Genomic DNA, 14,110 nt, shown 5'->3' with positions numbered 1-14,110 from the left:
TTTCACGTGTCTCAACTTCAGAAGTATATTGCGGATCCATCGCATGTGGTGCAACCGGATGATGTGGAGGTTCGGGAGAACCTAAAGACTCTCGTCGGACCACTCAAGATTCTTGATCGAGGCAAAAAGAAGCTGAGGAGAAAGATCATTCTGATGGTCAAGGTACAATGGACATGAAGAACTCCTGAGGATTGTACTTGGGAGCGAGAGGACGAGCTTCTCTGGCAATACCCCGAGTTTCGGGACATGTATGTTTCTGATTTTGCGGACAAAATCCTAAAAAGTGAGATGAATATAAGAACCCGCACCGTTAATTTAAGAATGTAAATTAATTAAATGTGAATTTAGGAAATAATTTCATAATTGACCCTAATAATTATGAGTAGTCTTAAATAATTATAGTAAGTGATTGTTAATGTTGAAAGTCGCTTTTCTGACGAAAAGTGCAGATACTGGATCTGCCTCACGGTATAAATGCGTACCGATGAAGTATCCCGAAAAATTACGATAAGTATGTGTACATATTACTAGAATAATATATAGGGCTAGTATAACAAGTTTGGAGTCAAAATAATGAGAACTGGCATCAGAACTGATACCGGCTACGTTAAAGCGCGTACCAGCAATGTGCTGTGAAAAATAAAATAAAAATATGAAAAATCGTAGCAAAATGGCTAGGTTCAGAATCCAAAGTTTGGGATTAAAATAATAAGTGTGGCTATTAGTGTTAATACAATGTGCTTAAACTTAAACTAGCTATAAATACACATTTTGGCCTAAAACCCTAGGCCAAACTCAGATCCTACGTGAGACCTTGGTGGCTGACCAGCCCTTGCACTGTTCCATTGCCTTCCTCCCTTCCTCTTGTGAGCCAAGTAGCCACTTTCTTCCAAGTTTCCTCCTTTAATCTCCATGGGAAGCCAAGAGCAAGCCTTGTGTGCATGTGGTCTCACTTCATCCTGAGTCTCAGCCACTGTTTGGGTAGGGAGAGAGCTGACTTCTTGACTAAGTGAAGAGGGAACCATTTCCTTGGTTGTGGGAGCTCCAAGTGGTGAGCTTTGTGAAGAAAGGGTCAACCTTGTTGCCATTTACGTGGACCTTTGTAGTCTGAACATTGGGGCTGAGTGGTGAGCTCCAAGAGCACCATTGTCTCTGTTCCAAGCCTTGGTGGTAAGCACCATCACCTTTGCCTTTGGTTTCTATAGAAAGAATGAACCTTGATGCATGTAATGAGAAAAAGATAAGAACTTAAGGGTGGGTAAGGTTAGACACACCTAGAAATGCATGTTTAAGCTTCTGGAATCGTTAAAAGAACAATCTTTGGGTGATATCTTCGTGAAAATGCAGAACTTCATTCTATCGCGAAATATCTGGATATGATATCCGGATATGAGGTTTTGGATATCTGGATATGGTTATCTGGATATGCCCCCGACAAATATCTGAATATTCTGGGAATTTTGAGACAGCGACTGTTCTGTTCATACAGAGCTGTATTTGGTGTTTGTAGACCCTAGATTGGTTGAGTGGAATCTCTATACTAACTAACTAAGTTAGTAGGGATAAAGGGCTTACTTTGTGAGAGGCCTAAAGACATGAAATGATAAAGAGAACGTTGTCATTATGTCATGAACTCTTAGATTATATATATTGATATGATTGCTGGTCTAAAACATATTGTGATTCTGCTGTTTGGGGACCTTGAGCTAGTGTGGACTTGGCTTGGATAGATTGCTTAAGAGGTAAGCTTTCGTGTCCTCGGTTTTGCCATTGTTGGTTCCACCATACCTCATGGAGGGAAGGTTCATATGCATGATGTGTTTTCGTGTATTGATATTTGAAATGCTAATGAGCTGTTAAGTGCAAATGCCTTATGATATGTATGTGTTGTTCCACCTAGACGGTAAGCCTGAGTATGTGGCGTCATACAATATGGTGATTCTGTGGGTGGGTGCAAGTGGCGTCTTGCACTGATTGTAGGTTATAGACGTATGTAAATCCTGCATTTTCTCTGGCCAGTAGGATATTGACACACATGACATGATTATATGCTGCATTGCACTGATTTTGGAACTTATATTATATTACTGTTTTTGAACTTATATTGCACATGTAAGTGAGCTTGGGGTGGAGAGATCCTTGAGGACCCCTTGTCTTACTGAGATTTCTTTTTAGAGATCTTACCCCACGTTTGGGGCACATTTTCAGGTTCAGGTACCTCGGGGGCTAATACCTCATGCGGCAGGAGGCCAGAGCTTAGTTGACTGCTTATGCATGTTTATGCTGATCTGCTTGGATGCCGATTTATGTTTTACTGTGTTTATATTGTTATATGATTTGAGACACTGTTGGGCTTTGTTGCCTTATTTGGTGAGCATGGGGGTTGTCCACGCCACATTGATGTTAGTTATGATTGTAGCTGTGAGTTGTATAAACTATCAGGATTTGTCCGGTCTACGTGTTGTAGTTCCGAGACTAGAGACACGGTTTTTTTATTTAATGAGGTATTTCAGTTAGTTTCTTTAATTACAATTTACAAAGAGGCAATGTTTTGAAAAAGGATTAATTAATCAACTTGGTTAATAATAATGACGTCATAATTGGAAAGAAAAAGTTAGTTCCGCATTTTAATTAAGTAGCGCTTAATACGATGATATGATAACAAACAGAGTATACACAGGGTGTTACAATTTGAGCCTTCTAGTACTTCTTAACACTTGAAAAGCTTTGACTTCTAGCTTGATTTTGCATGTTTGGGTATCCTTATCAATTTTTCACTTTGCTTTTGTCTTCTAGTACAATTTAGGACTTGTTTACCTTCCATTGAGAGCATCCATGTTGAGCTATATATGGTTATGCCTGAAGTGAACCTAGGGGTGGAAGAGTCCTTCAAGGACCCCTAGTTTACTGGGATGATTATCTCACCCCGCATTATGGGGATTACATTTCAAGTGCAGATACTGATATTATCGGAGAATTATATGGCAGGAGTCCAGGATGGAGTCTATTTGCATGGCTTGAGACTATTGATGCTTGTTGATGTGTGTGTCTGTGTGTCTTGCACATGATGATATGTATTTTGTGATAGAGCATAGAAAGAGTCTATGGATATAATGGTATAAACTCTTGTATATTTGTTAGAATAACATGTATAGGGTTCATATGTTGTAAATATTTGAATGTTGTAACGCCTAGCAACTTGCAAGGATCAACGACTATCTCCACACACTAATACGAGACTTTTCAGCGTACTTTGTCCTCACTCGCACACTTCCCGAGAAGACTTCACAGGAGGTCACCTATCTCAGAATTGCCCTAAGTCTAGCACGCTTAACTATGGAGTTCTTCCATTCCGGGCTTCTTGAATATATCAAGTGGATTATTCACACTCAGCTTCTTACTTTTCATTTTCTTGTTTTTCCAAGAATTTGAGCCAGTTGCTCTACTTGCACTAGATGCTTGTGCCTTTGAAGGCTTCTTGGTCTTAGTCACACTATAAACTTCTTCTACTTTCCGGCATTGGTTCACAAACTTACTAAACTCACGGATATCGCAATTAGACATTTTCCGAGACATTTTCTCATTTAGACCCAATTGAAACTTGGAGGTCATCTCGGCTGAAGTAGGTAGGGCTCTCCCGTAGTGAGCATACTTCACCAATTCATTGAACTTGGCAAAATATTGGTCAATGGTCATCGATCCTTGCTTCAAATCATTATACTCATTTTGCTTCCTTTCCCTAGCCTCCCTGGGATAGTAGTTATTCAAGAACAAAGTCTCAAACAACTGCGAGGTGATTTCCTGGCCTTCAGCCTCCAACGGTTGCACGGTGTTCGTCCACCAATCCTCGACCTCGCCTTCAAGCATGTACACTGAGTAAACCAACTTCAATGCATCAGGGCATCTCATCACCCTGAAAATCTTCTCCATAGCTTGGAGCCATTTCGCCGCAACCAACAGATCATAGCCTCCAGTGAAGGATGGAAGTTTGTGTTTCCGAAAAGCAGTCAATCGCCTTTCATCCGCGTCTGGCCCACCAACATGTTGCACATGCGGTTGATGAACCATAATATGATGACTAGAGCCATTATCATGGTGACTAGCCCCTTCTTCATTGTTACCCGCTCCACCATCTACATGGAGAGTATGTGGAGTAGGTGTGGCAGTGTGGGGAGGAGGAGTAGGTGGTCTGTTATCATGTCTAGCACTCCTCAGTGTCCTCAATTCATTCATCATCGCGGTCATAGCATTCTGCGCATCCTCATTAGTCTTCAACAACGTTTCATTAGCCTGGCGACTAATGGTCAACTCCCTTTGCACAGCTTCCAGAGTGGTCGCCACATGTGGGCAATTTGATCCACGAGCGCCATGGTTCGTGTTGTTAGTGCAAGACGATGCGAGGAAGGCAGTGTTCTCGCGCTGCGAGCGCTGGTTTCGCGAAAAAATTCAGTATTTTTTCTTCAAAAATACATAACTTGAGCTACAGTGCTCCGATTTGCGCGTTTTGAACCCACGCGTAGCTAACGAAGAAATCTATAACATATTGGAAAATGAAGACTATAGAATTAGTATAAAATTCCTTAAGTAAATAAAAAATGTAGGTGTTTAGTGTTGAATAACAATAAAATTGAGTGTTTAAGCCTTGTTGGTTTAAGGGGACTACTTGGTACACTATGGTAGCAACATATGGTCTAAATAAAATCACATTAGGTGTTCCACACATAGTTTTAAGTTATGATTATAGTTATTGGAATTGTTTTAACTACGAAATTAATTTTAAAGAGAAACGTTTATTAACGAAAAAGACAAAAGTTTATCCGTATTATAATTCAATATCTGTGATTGCAACTTCGCCTAATGCCATGCGTAATGTTAACAAACCGGTTCTAGAACGGAGTGTTACAAATGTCATGGTGCATTGAAGTAATCATGTAAATAATTATGTTGGCATATTATTTTGAAACATGATATGTAGGAGATAGCCTAAACAATAGATTGCTAGGCAAAGTGATTTATGCATGTATGAATTGTATGCATCCCTTGATATAAAATAACTTGGGTATCAAGAAATGCATGAAATAGGGTAATATGCATAAGAGATATGCTATTTGTATGGATTAGATACTTGAGCCTTTAACTGGCAAAGATTGTTTAATAAGGCGTTGACATGGTGCCTTTGATATAAAATTCATGTATTGAATCTAGATTGAAGAAAGAGGATATATTGTTTATCAGGTGATGTTAGGACGATGAGAATTATCCCTAGATATCCAAATTACAAACGAAATAATGTCAGATTTATTTTAAAATATGTGAGATACAAGAAAGTATCAAGTGGTTTTAATTGAACAAGAAATAATTAACTAATTGCAATACAAAAGAAAAGTATTATTCACGTTTTTATGTTAAGACAAACAAGTCAATTATAAAGAAAGCTTTCGCGTTTATTTAATTAAACATGTTGCGGTTAATACCTATGTTAATAAATCGATTCTAAAACGGGTGTTACAAATTATTTATTCGTTATTTATGGAATGGGATGCATTTTTGATATTTGACTTTATTTTTTTCACTTCTATGTAATTTTGAGTAAATTCCCTTCGCTGCTTGAAGAAGAACATGTCCAAGAAGCACATTTGGTTTGAGAAATGTAGAGTTGGCCCCTGCAATGTTGCTGTAGCACTTCCCAGTGGAATGAAAAGTGAAGAATTGGACATAACTGAGGAATTCGGAGTAATAGTTAGAAGAAAAGGTGATATGTTCTTGAGATTGAAGCTAACCATTCAAAGGTTTTTGCTTCATTCATAAGGCAAGATACTAAATTTTCAGATTTTTCCATTATCATCACTGATTTGGATGCACTAAAAACTTCTCTGCTCTACTACACTCATTAGAATATATCAACAGCGTTTTATTTCGCTAGACAGTTTGCAACATTTTATTTCATTCAAAGGTTATAGATAGATTCTGCTTCTTTGGTTGTTCATGTTACAAGCGTGGTTGGAGAAGCGATGGGAAGCAAGTACAGGTCTTCTTTTCTAATAACAGACGCTCCAAATACCTCAGCCATGTCCAAATCCTCACTTTTCATTCCATTGGGAAGTCTCCAATCAAAGTTATACAATAACATTGCAAGAACCAACTCAACATTTGCAACAGCAAAGTTCATGCCTGGGCATATTCTCCTTCCAGCACCAAATGGGATGTACTCAAAACTAGTTCCTTTGTAGTCAATAGGATTATCACTAAACCTCTCAGGATAAAAGTTCTCTGGTTCAGTCCAATAATTTGGATCTCTTCCAATTGCCCAAGCATTCACTATGACCCTACTTTTGACAGGTATGTGATACCCTTTAATCTCACAAGCTTGTCCACATTCCCTGGGAATCAAAAGTGGACCTGGAGGGTGTAATCTCAGAACCTCTTTGATGACTGCTTTCAAGTATTTGAGCTCTTCAATACAACTTTCGTCAACCCTTCCTCTCCTTTCAAATATCTCTCTCACTTCAGATTGTGCTTTCTTCAAGACTCTTTGATCCTTTATCATCTCAGCCATTGCCCAGTTAATGGTAGTTGCAGCAGTGTCACTTCCACCTGTGAAGATATCCTGAAAGGTAATAATCATATCAAGTTAAATTGGTTCAAACTTCAAAGATATCCAGTACATCAAAATGCTGCTCAATTTCCTGAAATTAACCATCATATGTTAGATTATTAATTAGGACTAAATAAGTTTAATTTAATCTTTTTATCTAATTTTCACACCAGGAAACTTAATTAATTATTCACATGCACGCATATGATTTTTCAAGCCACATTGACATGCTTACAAAGATTATAGCCTTGATATTTTCATTAGTTAAGAGAAAATCCCTGTCACTGCTCCTATCCTCAAATTTCAAGAGAACATCAATGAGATCTTCCTCCTCTGCTTCAACTAGACCTTCTTTAGTTCTTGACTTTGCCTCTCTGTGGTCATTGATGATATTCTCTAATATCCTGTCTACTTTTTGGTGTAACTTCTCAAGCAAAGGCCTCATCCCAGAGAGGTTTTGAAGCCATTTAGCTGAAGGAAACAAGTCTCCAATGTAGAAACCACCAGCTAGCTTTAAAACCTCTCTTACCACTGATATGAACTCTTCTTGCTCCATGTATTTCTTTCCAAATGCAGCCCTTGAAGTTATTGTATACAACAGTGATATAACTGCTTGAGTAAGATTGATGACTGATCCTTCTTCTGAACCAATCCGTTTGATGAGATTAGTAATCTCTTCCTCTCTGATTGGCCAATGAGATTGGACACGTTTTATACTTAAAAGCTCCATGGTACAAATCTTTCGAAGCTGCCTCCAGTAATCACCATAAGGTGAAAATGCTATATCTGTGGAATTATAGAACACTATCTGTGAAGTTAGAGAAGGAGGCCTTGATGCAAAGATAACATCATGGGTTTTCATGACCTCCCTAGCATACTCTGGTGAGGAAACAACAATGAAGAAGACCTCACCCAGTTGAAGATGCATCAAGGGTCCAAACTTTTCCGCCAATTCTCTTAATTTTCTGTGTGGTGCAGACCCAACAAGATGGGGTATATTTCCTACGATAGGTAGCTTCCATGGCCCTGGTGGTATATTTTGAATTGAGTCATTTTTCTTGAGGTTCCTCCTTAGTTTTTGTGTCACAATGATGTAGAGGATAATGGAAAAAAGGGCCAAAGGGTAAATTGTTTCAAGACCCATGTGGATAAAGCTGAGAAGTAAGGCAGAACAAATGTTTTTGTAGTTTGGTGAAGAACACCAATTTTATGTATGTATATATAGACATTGTGGAGCTTTGAAATAAGTGTGTCCTTGTTACAAAGGCTGGTGTTGTCTTCTTGTGATTGGAAGAGTAGAGTTTCAACTCATGCAATTAGCAAGTGGAACAATAGCACCAAGCTGCATTTACGAGAGTAGTATATCAATGCAATGAAAACATGAACATATACACAATAAGGGAACGTACATCTATAAGTTTGAAAATCTACATGAGAAGTACTTGTGTTTAGAGTAATATTCTCAATGATATGAGTCTTAATTAAAATTTATTGTAACACTATAAATTTAATCTAACAGCTATAATGCTTTTAAGTTTTATTTTTTTGTCAATGAAGCTATCATGCTTACTAGTTTATTATTGACTTTTAGGGGATGTTTGGTACGCGGAATTTTGATGGATTCCCGGGAAACTGAATTTTTTTAAATTTTAAATTTTCAGATATTATCGTAAACTGAATGCAAAAATTATATTTTTGAAAATTGAGATTCTCGGACAAATAAAAATTTCTCCTGTACCAAACGCTAACTGTTTTTGGCAAATGTGCAGATATATTTATTTTCTTTTACAAAAAAATGTAGTGATTCCATTTGTCGATACAAACAATAATATTTTAAAAAAAAAAAAAATGGTGATTTTTGTTCTTCGGTGAATCAGGATAGTCCAAATGTACTGCTATGATTGATTGTTGATTTATGTATCAGTTTAAGGATTTTGATATAGAGAAGGAGTACTTTCGTAAGAGATAATTATCAATGTTAATGGTATATTTTCTCCATGGGTAAGAGAAATATGTGATTTGGGTATATGATGTTAAATCTCTGGGTATACATGTAAGGGTATATAGTTATTGTTAATGCAATGACTATGATGAATTCGGGTAATAAGGAACATATCGAAATTGGAGGTGTTGTGCCGTGAAATGGTGTTAAAACCAGCTTTCCCGGCTAAGTAGGTGGAGAAAGAATTCGAATTCCATTCTTATCAAATACATATTAAGAAAGAACGAGGAATTTTAACTGTAATTAAACCCTAAATCGGGATTAGTCCTATAGTTGACTCCGAAGAGATAAAATTTGTAAGGATATTCAAGAAACCGACTCACTTCAAATAGATAATTAGGTGTTGGTATGAAAAAAAAAAAAAAAAACGTTGTTGTGCATTTAATATTTGAATAACGCTTGAGTTACTAATTTATCTTGTATCAATAAATGACAAACTAGTTGAGGAGCAACTCTTCTCCAAAATAAGAGGTATAAAATTATCTACATAATATTACTTGATGTTATTATTCTTCTGGATGTAATGTTTGTTTGTAATGTATGACCTATATCTTCATCCTATGCTTTTAAAAGTATGAGACAAGCTTTGTACCCAAAAAAAAAAAAAGTATGAGACAAACTGCCGTTATTTGTAAGGTTTTGGAAGAAAGTGAAAGAAAACAACTTTGATAAACCAAACTGAAAAATATTCAGTTGGGGATGAAACCAACGCTATTCTTCTTCTGACACATTGAGACAAGTCGCTATACTCCAAAATAAGACCACTAGAATTATCTGAATATTATTTCCTAGGGTAATTATTCTTCTTTTGTCCGCAATCTTTGTTTGAAGTCTCCGCAATCTTTGTTTGAAGTCTATGACCTATATCCTATGCTTTTAGAAGTAAAGGACATAGTGCATTATTGTACATCTTTCACAGTCGGGTTTTAGTTTCGAAAATATGTACTAAGAACCAACACACACACAAAAACACTAGCATTGGTATAGACTACGAGAGATTTAGGTACTTTATATTAAGTTATGTATTTAATTCCTCAAAAACTTCACGCGATTATGCATGTGGGAAAGAGTAACTCATATTACACGTGTCAACAAAAAATTTTCTTCCTTCCTTTGCTTGAAATGTTATGTAATTCGTGACTTTTAAAAAAAAAAAAAAACTTCCCTCTATATGTAGGGGAATATTACTCTCATATTATAACAGAAAAATAACCTCATACATTCACAAATTAGAAAAGAGAGAGCAGAGAGAATAGAGAAAAGAAAAAAATATATAAAATGAGCTCCACTTTTAATTTATAAATTTATAAATGTATGAGAGAATTTTTCTCTCATATAACATGAGAGAATTAGGGGTGATAAACGAACCATGGTCCTTTAGCTCGGCTCGTCAAGGTCTGAGCTTACATGCTTAAAATTAATGGTTGGAACCAGACTTAGACTTGTATAAAAGCTCGTTTAATAAAAAGACATCAGACTTCAATTCAAAAGCTCGGCCTTAGAGCCTCTCAGGCTGGCCTAGTATATTAATTTTTATTTTTATTTTATATTTTTATATAAGTTGTAATAGTCATTTCTCTCTCCTCAATCCATTTCACCCCATTTTATTGGTTAAATAGACTTTTTGAATGATTTTGTTCTATATTATGATGTTTGGATATACATTGAATTTATGTATATTTATGGAATTACTAGTATTGTTGATTGTATATTTTATTTGATAAAATTTTGTTATCTTATTTTTTTTAAACAGGCTAAATCAGACTTTTATTTTTTTGTAATAAGCCAAGTCACGGGTCGATAATTATATTCATAACAGATAACAGGCTTGGTCAGGCTGAAACATTTAAACACAGACTTAGCATAATATTTAGGCTAAATTACAATTTAGCACCTTATACTTAGAGCTCTATCCAAAAAGCCACCTTCTACTTTTAATTAAATCAATTGACCATCTTAAACTATGCAATTAAAATAATTAAGCATATCCGTTACTGAGACAATCAACTCCGTTAAGGCCATGTGATTCACCAAATATTTTCTTACTTTTTCAAAAATTAAAAACTGAAAATCTTGCTTCGTTCTTTTTTGATAAATAAAAAAATTGTTCCGTATCAATCTTTTCGTTAGTTTCTTCTTGTTCGTTGGATGCTTAATATCTAATCGTCTTTCTTAATAAGAGATTTATTTTTCTTCGGAAACAAATTCACATTCTCTTCTTCTTTTTCCCTCCTTGACTCTGAATATTGAAGCAGTGGAAGAACCCAGTGGCTTATGCTGGAGTGTGCAGAGGCATTAGACTCTAGTTCGGATTTGGCAAAGATCGGATTCATTTGAAGTTAAGTTGTGCCAAAAGAAAATATTATTAAGCGTAAGAGTTTGTATCCTTCATTCTGTTTAGTTTTTCCTTTTGGGATATATGTTTAGCTTATGCTCTTTTCTCTCTCTTTTTTGTAGGAAGAAATCATGGAATGATGGTTCACCACCTCAAAAGCTGGTGCTGAGACTCCATCTGAAAAAGTTCTGATAAAAAAATTTAAAAAAGAAAAATCTGAAGATGTTACTAAACCATCATCATGATTTTATGAATGTCAATAATGGCATTCTTATTTAACGAATTGTTTTATCTTATGAAATAGAAGTAATGCCAATTCATTACGATCAATACCTCTACTTTGCCTTCAACTGCCAATTGTACTTCAAGTATATTATCTTGCCAAATCATCGAATGATGTATTGTCATATTCAATAATAAGTTGAATTATAGAGAAATTACATTATTTTTTCATGATTGATATTTTTTTTCCCCCAAATCCGAACTAGAGTCTCATGCCTCTGCACACTTCAACATAAGCCATTAGATTTTTCCACTGCTTGAATATTCAGAGTCAAGGAGGGAAAAAGAAGAAGAGAATGTGAATTTGTTTCAGAAGAAAAATAAATCTCTTAAGAAAGACGATTGGATATTGAGCATCCAACGAATAAGAAAAAACTAACGAAAAGATTGATACAGAACAGTTGTTTTATTTATGAAAAAGAAGGAAAATTTTTTTTCAATTTTTAATTTTTAATTTTTAAAAAAGTAAGAAAATATTTATTGAATCACGTGGACTTTAACGGAGTTGATTGTCTCACTAACAGATATGTTTAATTATTTTAATTGCATAGTTTAAGGTGGTTAATTGATTCAATTAAAAGTAGAAGGTACCTTTTTGGATAGACCTCTAAGTACAAGGTGCTAAATTGTAATTTAGCCTAATATTTATAGGTTATTATAGCTAAAAATTAACTCCTCATTCAAATTAAAAAAAAATAAAGAAAAAGTATCCCTTGTTTTTCTCATTCCGTGGATTTTGTTTCTCTCTATTTATTTATTTTTTTACTTTTTTTTCTATAAATAAAAGTGCGATAGAATTATTGTTTCATTTGATTAAGAAACTGGTTTCTCTTACAGTTCCTAGGTTTTCCGCCCGAACGACCCTAGCGTACAGAAAAGAAAGAAGTAGTCCTATTCGAAAACGAAATTTCAGTCCTAGTAGGTGCGATATTGAAGGCCTTCACGGGCTTACTTAGTGCTTGCACTAAGGAGTTCAGGGCTAAGGGCTGGAGCGTAGGAAGCATTGGCTATCAGAACCCCCGGAGGGAACTAACTCCTTTCTTGCAAAGCAGCTTCATGAGAAAGAAGTGCAGCAATCTTTGGATAAGTTTTTTTTTCCTCTAAAAGAAGTTGCTTTTCCCAAAAAAAAAAAAATCATTTTGGGACATTTTATGCGTTTGTATACAAACTTAAAAAAAAGGTTAAAATAGTGCTTTTTTTAGAGGCAAAAGTGAAATGATTTTTAAAAATTCAATTTTTCCCAACTTCACTCCAGCTACTCCACCGCACTACCATCGCTCACATTTTCTTTTTAGTAATTTTATGGATTTAATTTTCTGCTTTTGTCGCAAAAAAATAATTCTATGTCACACTCACGTCAAAATGAACTAGTCTCATTAATTTTTTATCTTTTTTTTTTAACAATGGGACCCACTCATTTTTATGTGAGTGGGATAGAGAATTTTTTCTACAGTAAAAATAGAAACACTTTTTTTTTCTAATTTTATAAATAAAAAGTGCTTATCAAATTTAACATCCAAATAACTTTTTTCTTTTAAAAGTAATTTTTATGTATTCCTTCCAAATGTAAAATAGTTTTTACTTTTAAAAAAGTCATTCTAGAATAAGCAAGCCATAAAAACAGATTGTAAGGGAATGTAGGGAGTAAATCTTTTTTTTTTTTTGGAGTTACCCAACCCTAATTATCTCTTTGAGACGAGTTGGCTTCCTCCGGTATCCCCACGAGCTTCGACTCTTTGAGCCGGCTATGGAACTAATCCGGAGTGCGGGGGAACAGTGATGGCTAAAGATTAAATCTAATTCAAATGAATATGGAAATGGAGTGATAGAGTTAGAACCCATGAATCAAAATTGAGAGAAGAGACTGTTAAGTCAAGACAAGTTTGGGGAATATAGGGATAAAAATAGCAAATTGTCTAAGGGGGCGTTTGGTTAAGGAGAAATTTTTTGAATACTAGGGAAATGTGATTGATAGGGAAATGGTTGGAAAGTGAGTTTGATAGGAAAATGTAAAAAAAGTTGTTTGGTTCGCCAAAAGTTTACCGGGGAAATTGGGTTAAATTTTCTGAGTGTATGTTTGGTTGAAGATAGAATATTGATGGGAAAATTGTTTGAAAATACTAAAATACCCTTTCTTTTTTTACTGTTTTTAAAAGTGTTTACCGTTGTGTGCATTGCGTGTTGCACATTTCTACCCAACGACAAATAAAAAGGTTTTCATATCTCTGTAAACCAAGCTTCCAACAGATCTTGTACGCAGCAATTCTAGCCTTTGAGGCCATTCCTCTTGCTTCACCTTGAGCAAAGTTGAACAAACTAGCGTTTGCAACAACAGATCCTGCAGCAGTTGAAGCAGTGTGTGTTCCATGGCCTTCAGTGTCTCTCGGAGACTTAGATTCCACACACTCATAAATGGGTCTCTCGAGATATGATTCATAGCCTTTGAAGAACGATTTGGCTCCGATTATCTTCTTGTTACACGCAGAACCGGGGAAGTCATGAACCTTTTCACAACTACCTTTCCAAGAAGAGGGTACGTCGGAGAGACCCTCGTCTGAGAAGCTCTGTTGGGCATTTTAAAACCATCATATGCATCTGTCTTTCTTCTCTGTTGGGTATTTTCGTCTGTCTCATTTTTGCAAATTGCAACTTATCCGGCTTTCTGCATAAAACCACCCCCAACTTGGCTTTGCAAACAGTGTCAATGCCCGGCTATTTGGACCAAATGGGGGAATGGTATGCATTTGTTATTGCTGGGGAACTTGGCTGAATCCCTCTACCAAACAGGGACTTTCTAGAAAACTATTTTCATTTGGATGGGGAAATTTTTGGTTCCCCTGTATAATAGCCCAACTTAATTAATTAGTAAATCTAGTGTAATTAAATAATTAAACAT

At 35.7% G+C, this 14,110-nt stretch overlaps 1 protein-coding gene across 1 annotated transcript; it reads right to left on the bottom strand.

Moving 5' to 3' along the window:
* Positions 1-1,088: 1,088 nt before the first annotated feature.
* On the bottom strand, positions 1,089-7,739 carry LOC133285629 (cytochrome P450 71D11-like). Its single transcript, XM_061482878.1, has 5 exons — positions 6,831-7,739; positions 5,993-6,607; positions 3,959-4,428; positions 3,388-3,913; positions 1,089-1,199 (listed from the first exon to the last, which is right to left on the bottom strand). Exons 1-5 carry the CDS (start codon positions 7,737-7,739, stop codon positions 1,089-1,091), a joined length of 2,631 nt encoding a protein of 876 aa, XP_061338862.1.
* Between the last annotated feature and the right edge of the window lie 6,371 nt (positions 7,740-14,110).

Source organism: Gastrolobium bilobum, unplaced genomic scaffold (genome assembly GCF_033153095.1).
Source record: "Gastrolobium bilobum isolate Gb01-03AN ecotype WA unplaced genomic scaffold, APGP_CSIRO_Gbil_v1 utg38039, whole genome shotgun sequence".
NCBI lineage: Eukaryota > Viridiplantae > Streptophyta > Magnoliopsida > Fabales > Fabaceae > Gastrolobium > Gastrolobium bilobum.
This window is presented reverse-complemented; position numbering and strand designations above follow the sequence as displayed.